At 37.2% G+C, this 14,156-nt stretch overlaps 1 protein-coding gene across 7 annotated transcripts; it reads left to right on the top strand.

Moving 5' to 3' along the window:
• The first annotated feature begins 283 nt into the window (after positions 1-283).
• On the top strand, positions 284-9,433 carry KRT222 (keratin 222). Of its 7 annotated transcripts, none has more exons than XM_072780481.1 (8): positions 343-497; positions 2,540-2,616; positions 3,367-3,407; positions 3,843-3,967; positions 4,693-4,913; positions 6,524-6,600; positions 6,777-6,912; positions 7,344-9,433. In XM_072780481.1, the coding sequence occupies exons 4-8, from the start codon at positions 3,851-3,853 to the stop codon at positions 7,570-7,572; spliced, it is 780 nt and encodes a 259-aa protein (XP_072636582.1). In that variant the 5' UTR covers positions 343-497; positions 2,540-2,616; positions 3,367-3,407; positions 3,843-3,850; the 3' UTR covers positions 7,573-9,433. The 7 variants fall into 7 exon arrangements, with proteins under 7 accessions (XP_072636578.1, XP_072636585.1, XP_072636582.1 ...); XM_072780479.1 differs by having other exon boundaries at positions 3,839-3,967; XM_072780482.1 differs by lacking the exon at positions 343-497 and adding an exon at positions 562-579 and having other exon boundaries at positions 3,839-3,967.
• The last annotated feature ends 4,723 nt before the right edge of the window (positions 9,434-14,156 follow it).

Raw genomic sequence — 14,156 nt, 5'->3', positions numbered from 1 at the left:
GCCCTGATTAATTGCCATGCAGGGTCTTTGGGGAAAACAAAATACAATTTTCTTCCCCTTCTTCCCCATTTCCTTTAGACACATGATAAATTGCCCCCACCCCCACCCTCACCCCCCAAAGTGCTCAATTTTACAAGAGACCCAATTCAGGAATGCTGAGGATGTTTTCCTTTTTCCGTTCCCCTAGGGAGAGTCTGACGCATCTACTCCACCAACCACAGTAGGAGAAAAGGGTTTGCATATTTGCCTAATTGATTAGCAACACGGTTCTGGAAAGGGAGCTCTGCGTCTTTAAGGCTCCACGGAGCTCTGTGTCTGCTCGACGCAGACAGACCAGCTCTGCCGCAGCGACTCATCCTATCGATAAGGTTCACTTAGCCAAGGTGGAGGATGGGAAAAGAATGGAGCTGTCCCAGCTACTCAATGAGATCAGGGCAAACTATGAAAAGCTCCTCACCAGAAATCAGATAGAGACCGTGCTCTCAACAAGGATCCAGGTAATGATTTCATACAGACAGGCACCTTCCAGGATAAGGAGACAATCCCTGTCTATCCAATTCCTGTCCCGGCCTCTTTGAGGTACAGTATTTCCTTTTGGATGCAGCGTCTACTGGGGAAGGAATTTAGGTTTTACTGCGATGTGACTGGGACCACAGGGGGAAAATGCTCTGATGATACCGTTCAGTGGTCATTCGGTTAATGTCGATTGATGATTTTTACATCAGTGATGAGGTTCCTATCGTTAACAAAACATAGGGCCAACATGCAATAAAATGGGGCGATCTAACCTCTTTCAGACATCCTTCGGGAAGAAAGCATTTCAAATACCCTTCGAAGATTATTACAGAGTTATTTATAGAGAATGTTTAAATAACGACTTTAAAATGGCAAGCTTTAGGGTAAGATTTACTAGCTTGCACACTTGGTAGAGATAAAAAAAAAACAGATAAAATATTTCTGAAAGGTTTCTGTCACCAGTTTTATACCAGATTGTTATAAATAGAAATTATCTAAGTATGTGAAGGTGGCATTCAGAAACAGTGATATAAATTGGGACAATAAAATTCCCCAAATTGATATGGACTCTCCACTTAGAGATTTTTGTTTTGTGCTACAAGATGAGAAATGTTTATTTCCAATACAAGTCGTGAAATATTTAAGTATTAAAAAGAGAGAGAGAGCTAAGTTGAATAAAGCCTAAATCCTAATTTCATAGACTTACTTTGTTTTAAAGTGACAATCACATTTAGCAATTAATTAAGATCTTACACATTTAAATAACTGTACAAACAAATATTTTAGAAAGAAGATTTAAAAATGCAAGGATTTTTGTCTGTGTTTTTTGGTTTGGTTCTTTTTTTTTTTTTAACTTTTGTATCTGAGTTCAAATTCTATTCTAGGCACCCAAATAGTGAACTTAAGAACAATGCCCAACAGGGGAAAAAATATTTCAAGGAAATCATAGAACTTTACTTCATTAGCAATTCATTTTGGTAACAGTATAAATTTCACCTCTAGGTAATATTTTCAGCCTTCACAAAGAATGAGCAGTATCCTAGATCAAGCAAAGTCACTGGGATATTTAAGTGTTGGAATAGTTCATTCACCTCTTGCAAAGAGAAGGCAAAAAATTACTAGACAACAATTTCTGAAAAATATAGACCAAATCAATATTTTTTTGCAATAGTAGCAATACAAGTTATTTAATTTGTAAGTCACAACGCCAAAATTAGTAAGTTAAAGTGAAAAGGCGAGGCTATAGTAAGTTTTGTTTAGAGTCTTTTTAATGTATATCTACTTTAGAGGATTTTTTCTTTCAAAGAAATCAGAAAGTCAGTTGGAATAAATTTAGGGAAGCCTGATTAATTATTACAAAATAAAGAAACATAAGCTTTTTGTGACTTATTGTTGTAGAACAAACTACCTCAAAATTTAGTGAATTAAAACAACCATGGCATTCATTCTCTCATGATTCTGTGGGTTGACTGCTTCAGTGGGAGTGATTCTTCTGCTGTGCATGACACTGGCTGAGACTGTAATCATCTTGGGGCACAACTGGCCTGGGATGCCCAAGGTGCCTCACTCACACATCTGGTGCCTTGGCAGGGGATTTTTGGAAGGCCGGCTCAGCTGAGACAATTGGGTCTTTTGCTCTCTCTCCCTGTGCCTCGGGGTCTCTCTCCACCTGGCCTCTACTGATCTCTCCAGCAGGGTATCCAGACTTCTTAACAGGTTGGCCCAGGGCTTCCCTAAGGACAGGAGTGCAAGTTCTCAGGGCTTCCTGAGGTTTAGGGCTAAAACTGGCATTTCTGCCACATTCCACTGGCTAAAGTAAGACACAAAGTCTGCCCAGATTTAGTACAGACGGGGACCACACAAGAACATGAATCTGGGGAGGTGCGGATCTTCGAGGGCCAACTTCGGAATCTAGCTACCGCACAATCCAAGCTGCCAGTTCCAAACAAAATCCAAAAGACCAGCAGATACGAGCAGTTTTATGCTCTCCTAGTTCCTAAATTCTTGATATTCTCTTTTGTAGCTGCTCTGCGATGTGTTGCTGCTTAACTTTGCCATCTTACCGCTAGGAACAAGTGATACAACAAACCAAAAAAAAAAGTATGAATTTTGTTCTTTAATGCCTTGCCCTAAACTTTATTTGTAAACTTTCATTTACTGCAGTGCTTTCTTTAAAAAAAGAAATCTATTTTACCATCAAATTAAAATTTTTTATTTCAAGGTGCATTTTTATAAAAGCATTAATAAGTTGCCACTTTTGCTTCAAAATACTGCAATCAATTCCATACATCGCCCCTGCTGCTCTTGGGGCCAAATGTTGAGAATTCTGTCAAAAGATACTTTCATTTGATTTCAACATCAGCATAAGAACATTTAAAGCCAAATATAACATATTCCACTTGTTATTTAATATGACGGCATGTAGAAAACAATCTTTAAAGATGCAATTTTGGCTACTTCCCTAGATATCCAAAATTAGCATGCTTTCTAAAAAGATCGTTTGCGAAAGGTAAATCAACAGTGGGTTCTCTTTCTACGGAAGTCTATTTTAGAGCCTCTAATGCCTATGATAACCTAATTCTTTAAATTATTCATAATATACTTCCCAGCAGTATTTAATCGCTGTCCATATACCCAGTCCCAGAATCAATTGGTTTAAGATATAGAACTGTTTATCTGCTTTTACAAAGCAGTCTACAAGAAACATAGAGGGGAAATAATAGCTGAGTTTCAATCCTTCTTCCTAATAATGCCATAAATAACAAAGTGAAGAATCAGAGGTCTGAAACTTAGATCCTACAAACTGTTACTTTTCATTAAAATAGATGTATTTTTCTCTGCATTTCATAGACTGTCATCGTAGGAAGAGACGTCTGAGGTTCATTTTATAGGTGAGAACACTGAAACTGAGCATGCAATTCACTTGCTCCCATACCTGACCAATTAGTCCCCAAGCACTAAAACACATGTTTGAAATTTGACAGTTTAAAGAAAAAATGATGAGGCACCTATCTATGTTTCTAGGATTGCTTTTATTTTTTATTTTATTTTATTTTTTAAAGATTTTATTTATTCATTAGAGAGAGAGAGAGAGAGGACAAGCCTGGGGGAGAGGCAGAGGGAGAGGGAGAAGCAGACTCCCTGCTCAGCGGGGAGCCTGACATAGGGCTCAATCCTAGGACCCTGGGATCCTGACCTGAGCGAAGGCAGACGCTTAACAGACTGAGCCACCCAGGCGCCCCTCTAGGATTACTTTTAAACGTCTCATTTTCAAGAGTGGTCTTTGTTTTTGTTGTTCTTGTTGCTGGTGGCTTTCTTAAAGCTAGAAGAAGATATGAGCAAAAAAATGGACAAAGACGAAGAGGCTTTAAAGGCAGCGCAAGCAGAACTCAAAGAAGCTCGGCGCCAGTGGCAGCACCTGCAAGTGGAAATTGAATCTCTCCAGGCGGTGGTGAGAATGATCTCAAAACCGACTGGCCCACTGAGTCCCCAGACATTTGTTGATTAAGAGAGAAAGGAATAATGCCCCTTACCTTACACTGAGAAACTGAAAGGCAAGACCACTGAATTCTATCCCTGGTCCCCCGCACAACTACCTCCCTCCCTCCCTCCATCATGACCATGGCTATTATCAGGTCATTCAAGATTTAGTTCAGGCCTGTAAAAAGGAAGGAATCCTTGCTTCTCATCCTGGAGTCCTCTAACTGCTGCTGTGAGAGAACATAGCCTTTGTCATTATCCAAAGTTCTAGCAGCGGGGAGTCTTCCTTCCCCACCCCCTGAGACTTCTAATAGTAAAAAATATTTAAACACTTTCCCCAAATGCCTTTTCTAAGCAGTCTGCTCTACTTTAACATTTGATGTTCTCTATTTCCAATTTTTTAAAAAGTCAAATAAACCAGAGTGATAATAAGTCAGTCACACAGCAGATTCTTTTTTTTTCCTTGCTGTAAGAATTATCACAGGATTCTGTTGAAATACTAAGTTCTCTAGCCATCTGTATATAACTTGTTTTCACTTGAGTCATAAACAAAGTTCTAAGGAAACACCTTTTGCATAAGTGATATACCATTATTGCAAACATTTAGAGAACACAATAGAATGAAGCCATTGCCAATCAGATTTCAGAAGCACACTTTGTTTCACTCCTTCACTGATGAAGATCTATATAAAACAGGAAAGGGGCCTTGAAAACTCCCTACATGCCAGCGAGCAACATTACCAGATGCAGTTGCAAGACCTAGAGGCCGTGATTGAAGGACTAGAGAAAGAACTACAGGAAGTAAGGCGTGGCATCGAAAAGCAGCTTCAAGAGCACGAGATGCTTCTCAACACAAAGATGAGGCTAGAACAAGAAATCGCCACTTATCGCCGCCTCCTAGAAAAGGAAGAAATCAGGTACCTAATTCCATATACAGTCATTGATGGCAAGTGACCAGAAATACGGAGCCACTTAGGTCTCTGGTGAGACAGTCAGAGAAATTACATCTAAAAAGCCATCTGTCATCACCATGGCGTGCTCACTGGGTTCCTACAACAATATAGGATTAGTAGGCATTGCAAAGAATATGTGGGAGAACTATTTCCAGCCCCCCTAAATTATGAAGAGAATGGCCAAAGTCAGGGACTTTAGCCATGACAAAGATTGCTTCCAGCCTAGAATGAAATGTAAATAATTCTCAGTCACTACAAGAATGACCTTTCATAACTTGCTCACTTTCCTTGCCATTCATCCCTTCTAAAATTAATCAGTTCCTTCTATGGGCCACAGAAAGCCTATATTACAAACAAAGAAACAAAGAAAGCTTGGAAAATGCACATCTCCCCCCACCCAGAGACCACTTCTACCACAGATCAAAAGCCAAAATTAATAATAATAATAATAATGATGATGATGATGATAATAATGATAATAATGTGATTATATTACAACCACGAAAAGCAATTTAGTTCTGAGTACATGATTTAAAAGATTTCCAGATGTCCTGATAACAAAAGGTATGGAAATATCAAAAGAAGAATTCTTACTAATTCAGTTTCATAATCTGCAATCACTTGTAATGTCACATGGCTTTGAGCATGGGACAACCTCCAATTTTACATGTTCCTAGAAAGAAAACTTTATTCTTGCTTGCTTCAGAATTCCTCTAAAAAATTAGATGAAACTACCTTAACCTGTAATAAGTCTTGACATTTACTAAAGCTTTGAAAAACAAATTGAATTCAAAATCTACCACTTACTAGCCAGGTGACACCAGGCAAGTTACTGAACCTCTCTGCACCTCAGTTTTTTCATCCATAAAATGGGGATAATATTACCTACCTCATAGGATTGCTGTAAGGATTAAATAGTTTGTGAAGTGCTTAAAACAGTGCTATGTGAATATACATACACACACACCTCTAATTTGTTATTAAATAAAATAAGTGTGGATTTTATTTAATGCGTAATCATTCAAGATGTTGATAAAGCAGTCTTTAATATTTCTTTAATTTGTAAAATTTTCATTATGCTATATTTAAGATATAAAAGAAAGTATCAAGAAAAAAGTCATGAACTTCATGTTCTCACTTCCCCCAGCCTGAGAAGTGAAATACAGTGTTGTTGAAGTCTCCCCACCCCCACCCCAGGCACCTAAACTATATCCTCCTATCCCCAACCTTCTCCTTTAGTCTAACCTGGCTCTTGAATTTGATCCTTATCAGTCTTACACATTCCTTTATACTAATATGTATATATGTTTCCCTAAACAAAATACTAAATTGTTTTGCATATTATTTTAACCTTTATAAAATTAGCTACAAACTACCTTTTCTTCCCCACTCAATGTTATACTTGGGAGATTCATCCATAAAGACACAGTGTACCCATAGTTCATTTATTTTCACTGCTAAATAATATTTCCATTGTATGAATAAACTACATTTTATCCATTCTTTTATTGGTAAGCATTTAATTATATGCTAATACAGCATTGCTTCTCTAATATAATTCTTTCCAATTCCAGATATTATGGTTGTATCCAAGGTGAGAAAAAAGAACAAAAACCTACAACAAGTAGAGTTGGTTTTGTTTTACCTTCAGGTGAGTTTCTGATATTAAGCAAACAAACTTGAAAAGCAAAGTGCCATTTATAGAGATTGTAAATAAATACTGTAAAGTAGCAAAAATAAGCAATATTTGAATATAGTTTGACATAAATTTTCTGGGACTAGGACTACAACATTGTGATTTAATGTTTCACTATAACATTTTCACAGCCATTATAAATGAAATATCTTTTTCAACAAAACTCCCACAAAAGTATGAGAATGAAAAAGTGGAAACAGTGACCAAACAGGCAATACTAAATGGAAATATTGTGAAGGAAAGCACTGAGGCTCATGGCACTATCCAGTAAGTAAAATAATTTTGACTAAGAAATAATAATAAACACGTGCAAAGAAATTAACTTCAGTTGAGTAATCTCAATAATCTTTGCATGTTTCCAAACATAATTTTAATATGCTGCAATTTTTTTAATCTGACATGAGTAAATATATTTAAACAAAAACTCGGATATTAGAGTACTCAATCCTTAATTCACCATTTTTCCAAAAATATAATCAAAACATGAGAATTCCATAGAATTCCTTGGAAATTATACCTGTGTGATTTTTAAAGCGTGTAAATTATAAATTCCACAATGTAAATTGTGAGTTATAATTTTAAATGTTTCAATTATGAATTACACACATTTCTTGATTTCTTTTTCATATGGAATACATATTATATATTTTTAATAGATCCATATTTTTTCATATGGAAGGTTTATTTTATCATTTCAGGACAGAGAAAGTGGATGAAGTTATTAAAGAATGGGAAGGCTCCTTCTTTAAAGATAACCCTCGATTAAGGAAAAAATCTGTTTCTCTTCGATTTGATCTTCATTTAGCAGCCACTGATGAAGGGTGTTTACAGACTAAGCAGGATAATCTACCAGATATAGAAGTCAGGCTTATCATGAGAAGATCATGCAGTATCCCCTCTATCAAACCTCCATCAACAGCTAATTAATCCAAAGACAGTATTTTACTTGATTTGAAAACGACATTAGGGTAGACCAAGGTGGATAATCCTGACCACCCTCTGTCCCAAAATGTAAGTTATTAAGTATATATGTTATGATCAATGAGTGTCCCTTCAGAAAACAAACAGGGACAAAATTTCTCTGAATCCATTTATGGATGCATTCTTTGAAGAGGGGGAGCTTCAAAATAAAACCAGAAATTCAGTATGGTTTCTACTTTATTTACTCCAAACAGTCTTCTTTTTCTCTTGAAATTTTATCAGAAACTAAGCCTGAAGCTTGGCTTGGTTGAGTCTTTGAAATTTCACTCAGTGTCTGAATATTCTAAGGAAAGAGAACAATTTGTTTAAGTATGATTAGATTATATTAAGAATTACGCTGACTTATTCATCATTATTCCATGACTGGTTATATCTAAAAAGATTTTTCTACTTAAAAAAGAAAACAATTGTAACAAACTTAAAGAGGACTCACAATTCACATAACCAAAAAAAATTTTTTTGGAGACAATCATTTGCATACTTAGAAAAATAACAGAGCCACTTTCCACGAGCAATTCCAAGCAAACTATAGAACACCCCTGGCTAATTTGATGATTAAATAAATTTAAGTTAATCTTAATCCAAAAGCTTTTTGTAATCATGATCTGATTTACAGAAGAGTTACTTTATTCAAAGAACTTTAAGGTTGCATCCTCTACAAAAAATCAAAAGGCCAGTGGCACAAACAAAAGATGAAAGTCTTGTTGCTATGGTTCCTAGAATAGAGTTCTCTAAATCTCTCCGTCGCAACTTTTTCATCAGTAAAGTTAAATGTGACTAATTGGAATAGTTGATGTGAGCATTAGCTAAGATACTATGTAAAGCATTATAAATATTTCTTGCAGTCATTTATGTGAATTAAGATAACAGTACTGTTATCTAAGCGATGAGCATTTGCAGGATTTCCATTTTTAAATTGTTCAAACTGTAATAAATATGGACAGAAAACATATTTGTGAATAAATCAAGTATTGTTGCAAAGTTTTTTAAACAACTTAATTTGTTTAATACAGGCATATTTATTTATTTTAAAACCTTAAACAATAAATACCTGTTTTAAAACATTAGAAATTTATAGGCTATCACTTTTTTTCTAAGCAGAATAAAATGTTGAGTACAACTCACCATACTTTTTCCCAGCTAAAATATCATCTAAGGGCTACAGCTCAGTTAGCAATTTTAGTACAGCCTTTGCAATCTCTTTCTTTCTCTATTTCACATAGAACAAAGTGTATATTTTAACCAGGAGAAAATCATGTTAAATAATCTTTAACATAATACAGGGATATAAAATTTTAAATTTTCTTTTTCAATTATTTTAAATTCCTTTTAGCCTGTCTTATTCTATTTAGCAAAAGGGATTATTTTGTTTTGTCAAGGATACGACAGCATGTTAAATGCTTACTCTTGTGTAAGCATCCAACCTAAAAAATACATCCTGTACATAAGTGTTTTCATTCAATATTAGTTAAATGCTATGCTACTAACTTTATTAATGCTTTGAAAAATGCAATCATATAAGCTATTGTACTAAAGTCACTGTATTAAGCAACAGTAATCATAATAAAACAATATATCTAGTGTAATCTATATGCAGTGTTAAAAACAGTACTGGGCATCATGAATGTAACTGCTTGTTAAAGTAATTCTGCTATGCAGCTCTTGTGTGTATAAGATGTACATTTTAAAATACAGTATTTGAATTTATTTTAAAAAGTTTTATTTGCTTTGGGGCATTTTAAATCGGGATAGGAATTTACCAAAGTAGATGATACCAGTATAATAATAAAAAAAAAAAAAACTGAAACATGAAGTCCAAAGCCGCATTTTATTTGAATTTGATACATTGTATTGAGTTTAATTTTCTAGTATTGTTAGCTCACTTGGGGAATAAAGCAAAAATTGTAACCTGGAGGGATAACCATTTTTATATTCTTTTGGCAAAAGAAAAGTTAAGAATGGTACATTCTAATAAATGTATATTCTAATTAAGAGAATCAAAACAATCCCATAACCCTGGGAAAAGTATAATAAGAGTAGCCATCATTGGCAAAGCATGTACTCTGCTCCTGGCACTGTCCTCGGCAAACTCATACATGATCTCTATTCTTGACAGCAGTGCAACAAGATTCTACCCTCATTTTATGGATGAGTAGAAATTAGTATTCTTCAGTCTCTTTTGTATCTGTCAAAATACAAATATATGAAAGTAAAGAGAAATTTCAGTTACTAACAATGATAGGATCCCACCCCGGGCGCTGTCACTTATTCCCCATGAGACCAGGAAGGAATCACTTGAGTCCCTAATCCTCAACTTCACACTTGAAAACAAAGGGAAAGGTGGTCCTTGGTAATATTCCTACCCTGCCTACATCACAGAGTTGTTTGAAATAATACACATGTGAAAATATTTGACTAAGCACTACTCAAATATACAGTACCAACATTTGGATGGAGATTGTCTTTGGGAATTTGTGAGGATAATCATAGCTGATGGTGATTACATAATAGTTCAAAATACAACAGGTAAAGAAAAACATCAAATTATTCGATTGTTGCCAGACGAATTATTCTTTCCTAATTTGAATGTCCTACCATTGTAGTTTTAAAAGTACAAAAACGTTCTCTAAAAACTTATTATGGGACATGGGCCAAAATCAGATTTTGTTAAATATCATGTACACACACACATTACTCAAATGATCAACACATAAAATCAAAGGAAAGTTTGTGCACAGAGGAGAATTTGCTTGTCTACAAATTACGGCCAGCATGGACACACAGATTGCTAATATTGATGGACACCCTACAGATACACATTTTAAAGTAAGGTATATGGGCAATCAGTACAAGCCTTTCCAGTTTCTTTTATACACTTGGACCCTAAGCCAAGATTGGCAAACTCGCTCTGTAAAAGCCAACATAGCAAATATTTTATGTTCTCCGGACCGTATGATCCCTGTAGGAACTGTATGACTCTGCCCTTGTAGCTGAAAGGAACTAAAAATAATATGGAAACAAATGGGCGCAGTTGTGTCCTAATAAACTATAAAAACAGGAGGCAGCTGGGCAGTCCAGGTGGCTCAGCAGTTTAGCACCACCTTCGGCCCAGGGCGTGATCCTGGAGACCCAGGATCGAGTCTCACGTCAGGTTCCCTTCATGGAGCCTGCTTCTCCCTCTGCCTGTGTCTCTGCCTCTCTCTCTCTCTCTCTCTCTCATGAATAAATAAAATCTTAAAAAAAAAAAAAAAAAAAAAAAAACGGAGGTGGCTTAGACTGGGCCTGCATGACACTTGCCCTAAGACCCTCAGATAAGGTCTGTGGATAAGACCATACCCCCAGATTCTCCAGGACCACCATGTTTTCATCCTTTTCCATATTACATGTCAAAGCTCACATCCCAAATCCTCAATGTATTTTGCAGGCAACACAGAAGTTTGTAAAAGCAAATCATATGTCAAGTTCTACAAAACACTGTGAATTACTCTGTCCTGGAAATCTACTGGGCTTCAATATTGCACAATTATTTTTTTTAAGATTGTATTTATTTATTATTGAGAGGCAGAGACACAGGCAGAGGGAGGAGCAGGTTCCATGCAGAGAGCCCTATGTTGGACTTGATCCCAGGTCTCCAGGATCATGCCCTGGGCCGAAGGCAGGCACTAAACCGCTGAGCCACTCAGGCGTCCCTGCACAATTATTTCTAGCAATAAAAACTGAATACCCATAACTTTTGCTTTCACAGAAACAGCTGAGAAAATTAACCTAGTTCACCATTTTGACTATAATCAGACTTTTACAAGCCATTTGGCAAGGGGACTCTGTCCTCCCTTTCCCTATTTTAAGGGGGAAAATGCATTTAAGAGGTTCTGGGTGGCACAGTTAAGCATTCAACTTTTTTTTTTTTTTAAGATTTTATTTATTCATGAGAGACACAGAGAGAGAGAGAGGTGGAGACACAAGCAGAGGGAGAAGCAGGCTCCATGCAGGGAGCCCAACATGGGACTTGATCCCAGGTCCCCAGGATCACGCCCTGGTCTGAAGGCGGCACTAAACCACTGAGCCACAGGGGCTGCCCAAGCATCCAACTTTTGATTTCAAGTCAGGTCATGATCTCAGGGTCCTAGGATGAAGCCTCGCCTCAGGATCTGGGCTTAGCACGGAGCCTGCTTGAGATTCTCCTCCCTCTGCCCCTCTTGCTCATTCTCTCTTTCTAAAATAAATAAATCGTTTAAAAGAGAGAGAGAAAAAAGAGAGAGAAGAAAAAATCCATTTAACATAGCTTCACTAGAAAATACTACAGACAAACTGCATGGTTCAGTGGTTGGTTCAAAATCTTTGAGTCACAGATCTCTGAAAATCTATTGAACTGCTAACCCTCTAACTGGGAGGTGGGAGAGGAAGCACAAAAAATTGCAGTGAATTTTAAAGGGCTTCTAGACCTCCTTAGGGCCTGTTCATAGACCACCCAAGTATCCAAGGACTACAGGGCTTTCCTCATTCTCTTCCATTTTCTCCTTTTCCTTCTTCCTTCCCAGCCTTGGTTCTCTTTCTACCCCTCATCCTATTTCCCTTCTCAGCTTCTTCCCACAGTAGTGTGGGAAGAAGTCAAAGAGACCTGGGCTTCAATCCAGCTTAATCACTTACTAGTTTTGGTTCCCCTGTTTGCGGGTAGGAGGGAAGATGAACCTCAAAAAAGTTAAGTGTCAGAGAGGAAAGCAGGCCAAGTTCCTGGGTCTTGCTGCCTGAAAGAAAACTAGACTACTTGGGCCTGAGACTATCCCTGGGGTTTATCACTAGGTTGCTGTGAGGGCTCCTAACTGTTTATAGTTACAATAGTTTAGTCATATTAATGATGCATCCCATACTTGCCAGGAATAACCACCATTCCAAAAGTCTGTCCTGTGGTTCCCATAAATACTGCAAAATATACAAGATCATATCTGAGCGTTGGGCGGAAAACACACACACACACTTCAGTGTAAACAGAGTCTATCTTACTGAATATTTTTCTCTTCAGCCTTAATTTCTTTAGGACCAGGGAACAGATTTTTTTTTTCTATTTTATTTTGTCTGTATTCTTCCTTTCTTAATTTTACAAATCTCTGGGAGTGGAAAAAGAGCCAAGCAGAGAAAATGAGATAACCATGTATTCATTCTGCAAATATTGAGCACATGGATGTACCATATACTGTTCTGATGTGAAATATCCCCACTTTCAAGAAGCCTTCATTCTGAGGGGAAGAAAAAAGACAACAAAATAAATACATAACAAATAGAGTATATTAGGTGGTGATAAGAGTTATATAAAAAAAAAAAAAAAAAGATGAAGCACAGACCATGGAGAGAGTGGAGACTGGGAATTTTAAATAGGTCTGACATTTAAGTAAAGACCAGGAGGTAGGAAAGTGTATTAATGTTACTGCTCCACTCAGATCCCCCTCCTTTCTTTTTCCACCATTCCTGTTCCACCCCTTTCTCACTACAGTGTAACATCCAGCACCTGCGGAGGACTGCCTAAGTGATGCAAGGATAGAGCATTTGCCTCAGCAACGTACTTGCCCCACCATAAGCCCAAGTGCAGGGAAGAAACCAGGCTGAAGGAGTGAGACAAGATCAGAGCAAGACAGTACTGGGATCCTTGCTGAAGCTTTCATGTATCTTCGTTAATCTTTTACATGTCTCAGACCCTTTTATATTAAAAAGGCAATTTCAAGTACAGTTGACCCTTGAACAACATGGGTTTGAACTGTGCCGATCCACTTACACGTGGATTTTTTTCAATAAATACACGGGAAAAATTTTTTTGAGATTTGCAACGACTTGAAACAACTTGCAGAGGAACAGCATGGCCTAGAAATGCCCCCTCCCCCCCCCAAAAAAAACGAAAAAAAACCCGTTAAGACAAAGTTAGGTTTACTGTAAGAGTACAATATATAATACATATAAGGCACAAAATACGAGTTAACCATTGCCCATTTATATTATCCGTAAGGCTTCCAATGAAAAGTAGACGGTTAGTAGGTAAGTTATAGCTGGATTATATTTATATTATATTTGTATTATATTATAGTTAATAAAATCAAAAGTTGTAGCTGGATTTTCAACTAGGGAGCATTCCTAACCCACCCCTCTATCCCCCCCACCACTGTCCAGGGTCAACTGTACATTCTCTCAAGTATCACTCAGGCCTATTATCCTTTGACAACCTCTCTTTCAACCTTTCCCTTTAGTTTCACTGACCGCTATTTATGAGTATGAAAATATTGGGAGCAGAAGAATTAGACAAGATGTCTCTCTTGTGGCTGGCTTTGCAGACTTCTGGGGATGCCCTGGTCCCTGCTGGCACACCTAAAAGCCCCCAAGAGCAGCCCAAGAATTCAATCAGTCCCTCTAAATGTCAACAGCGTTTTCAAGCAATTACAGATCCTTGTCCCTCCACAGCGGCCCACGGCATGGGCCAGGTGTTGACATATCCCAGGAAAGGCGCACTAACTGGTAAACCAGCGTAGGTAGGGAAAAGGGCACAG

Source organism: Canis lupus, chromosome 16, assembly GCF_048164855.1.
Source record: "Canis lupus baileyi chromosome 16, mCanLup2.hap1, whole genome shotgun sequence".
NCBI lineage: Eukaryota > Metazoa > Chordata > Mammalia > Carnivora > Canidae > Canis > Canis lupus.
Note: the sequence above shows the minus strand (reverse complement) of the source record. Positions and strands in the feature narration are given on the sequence as shown.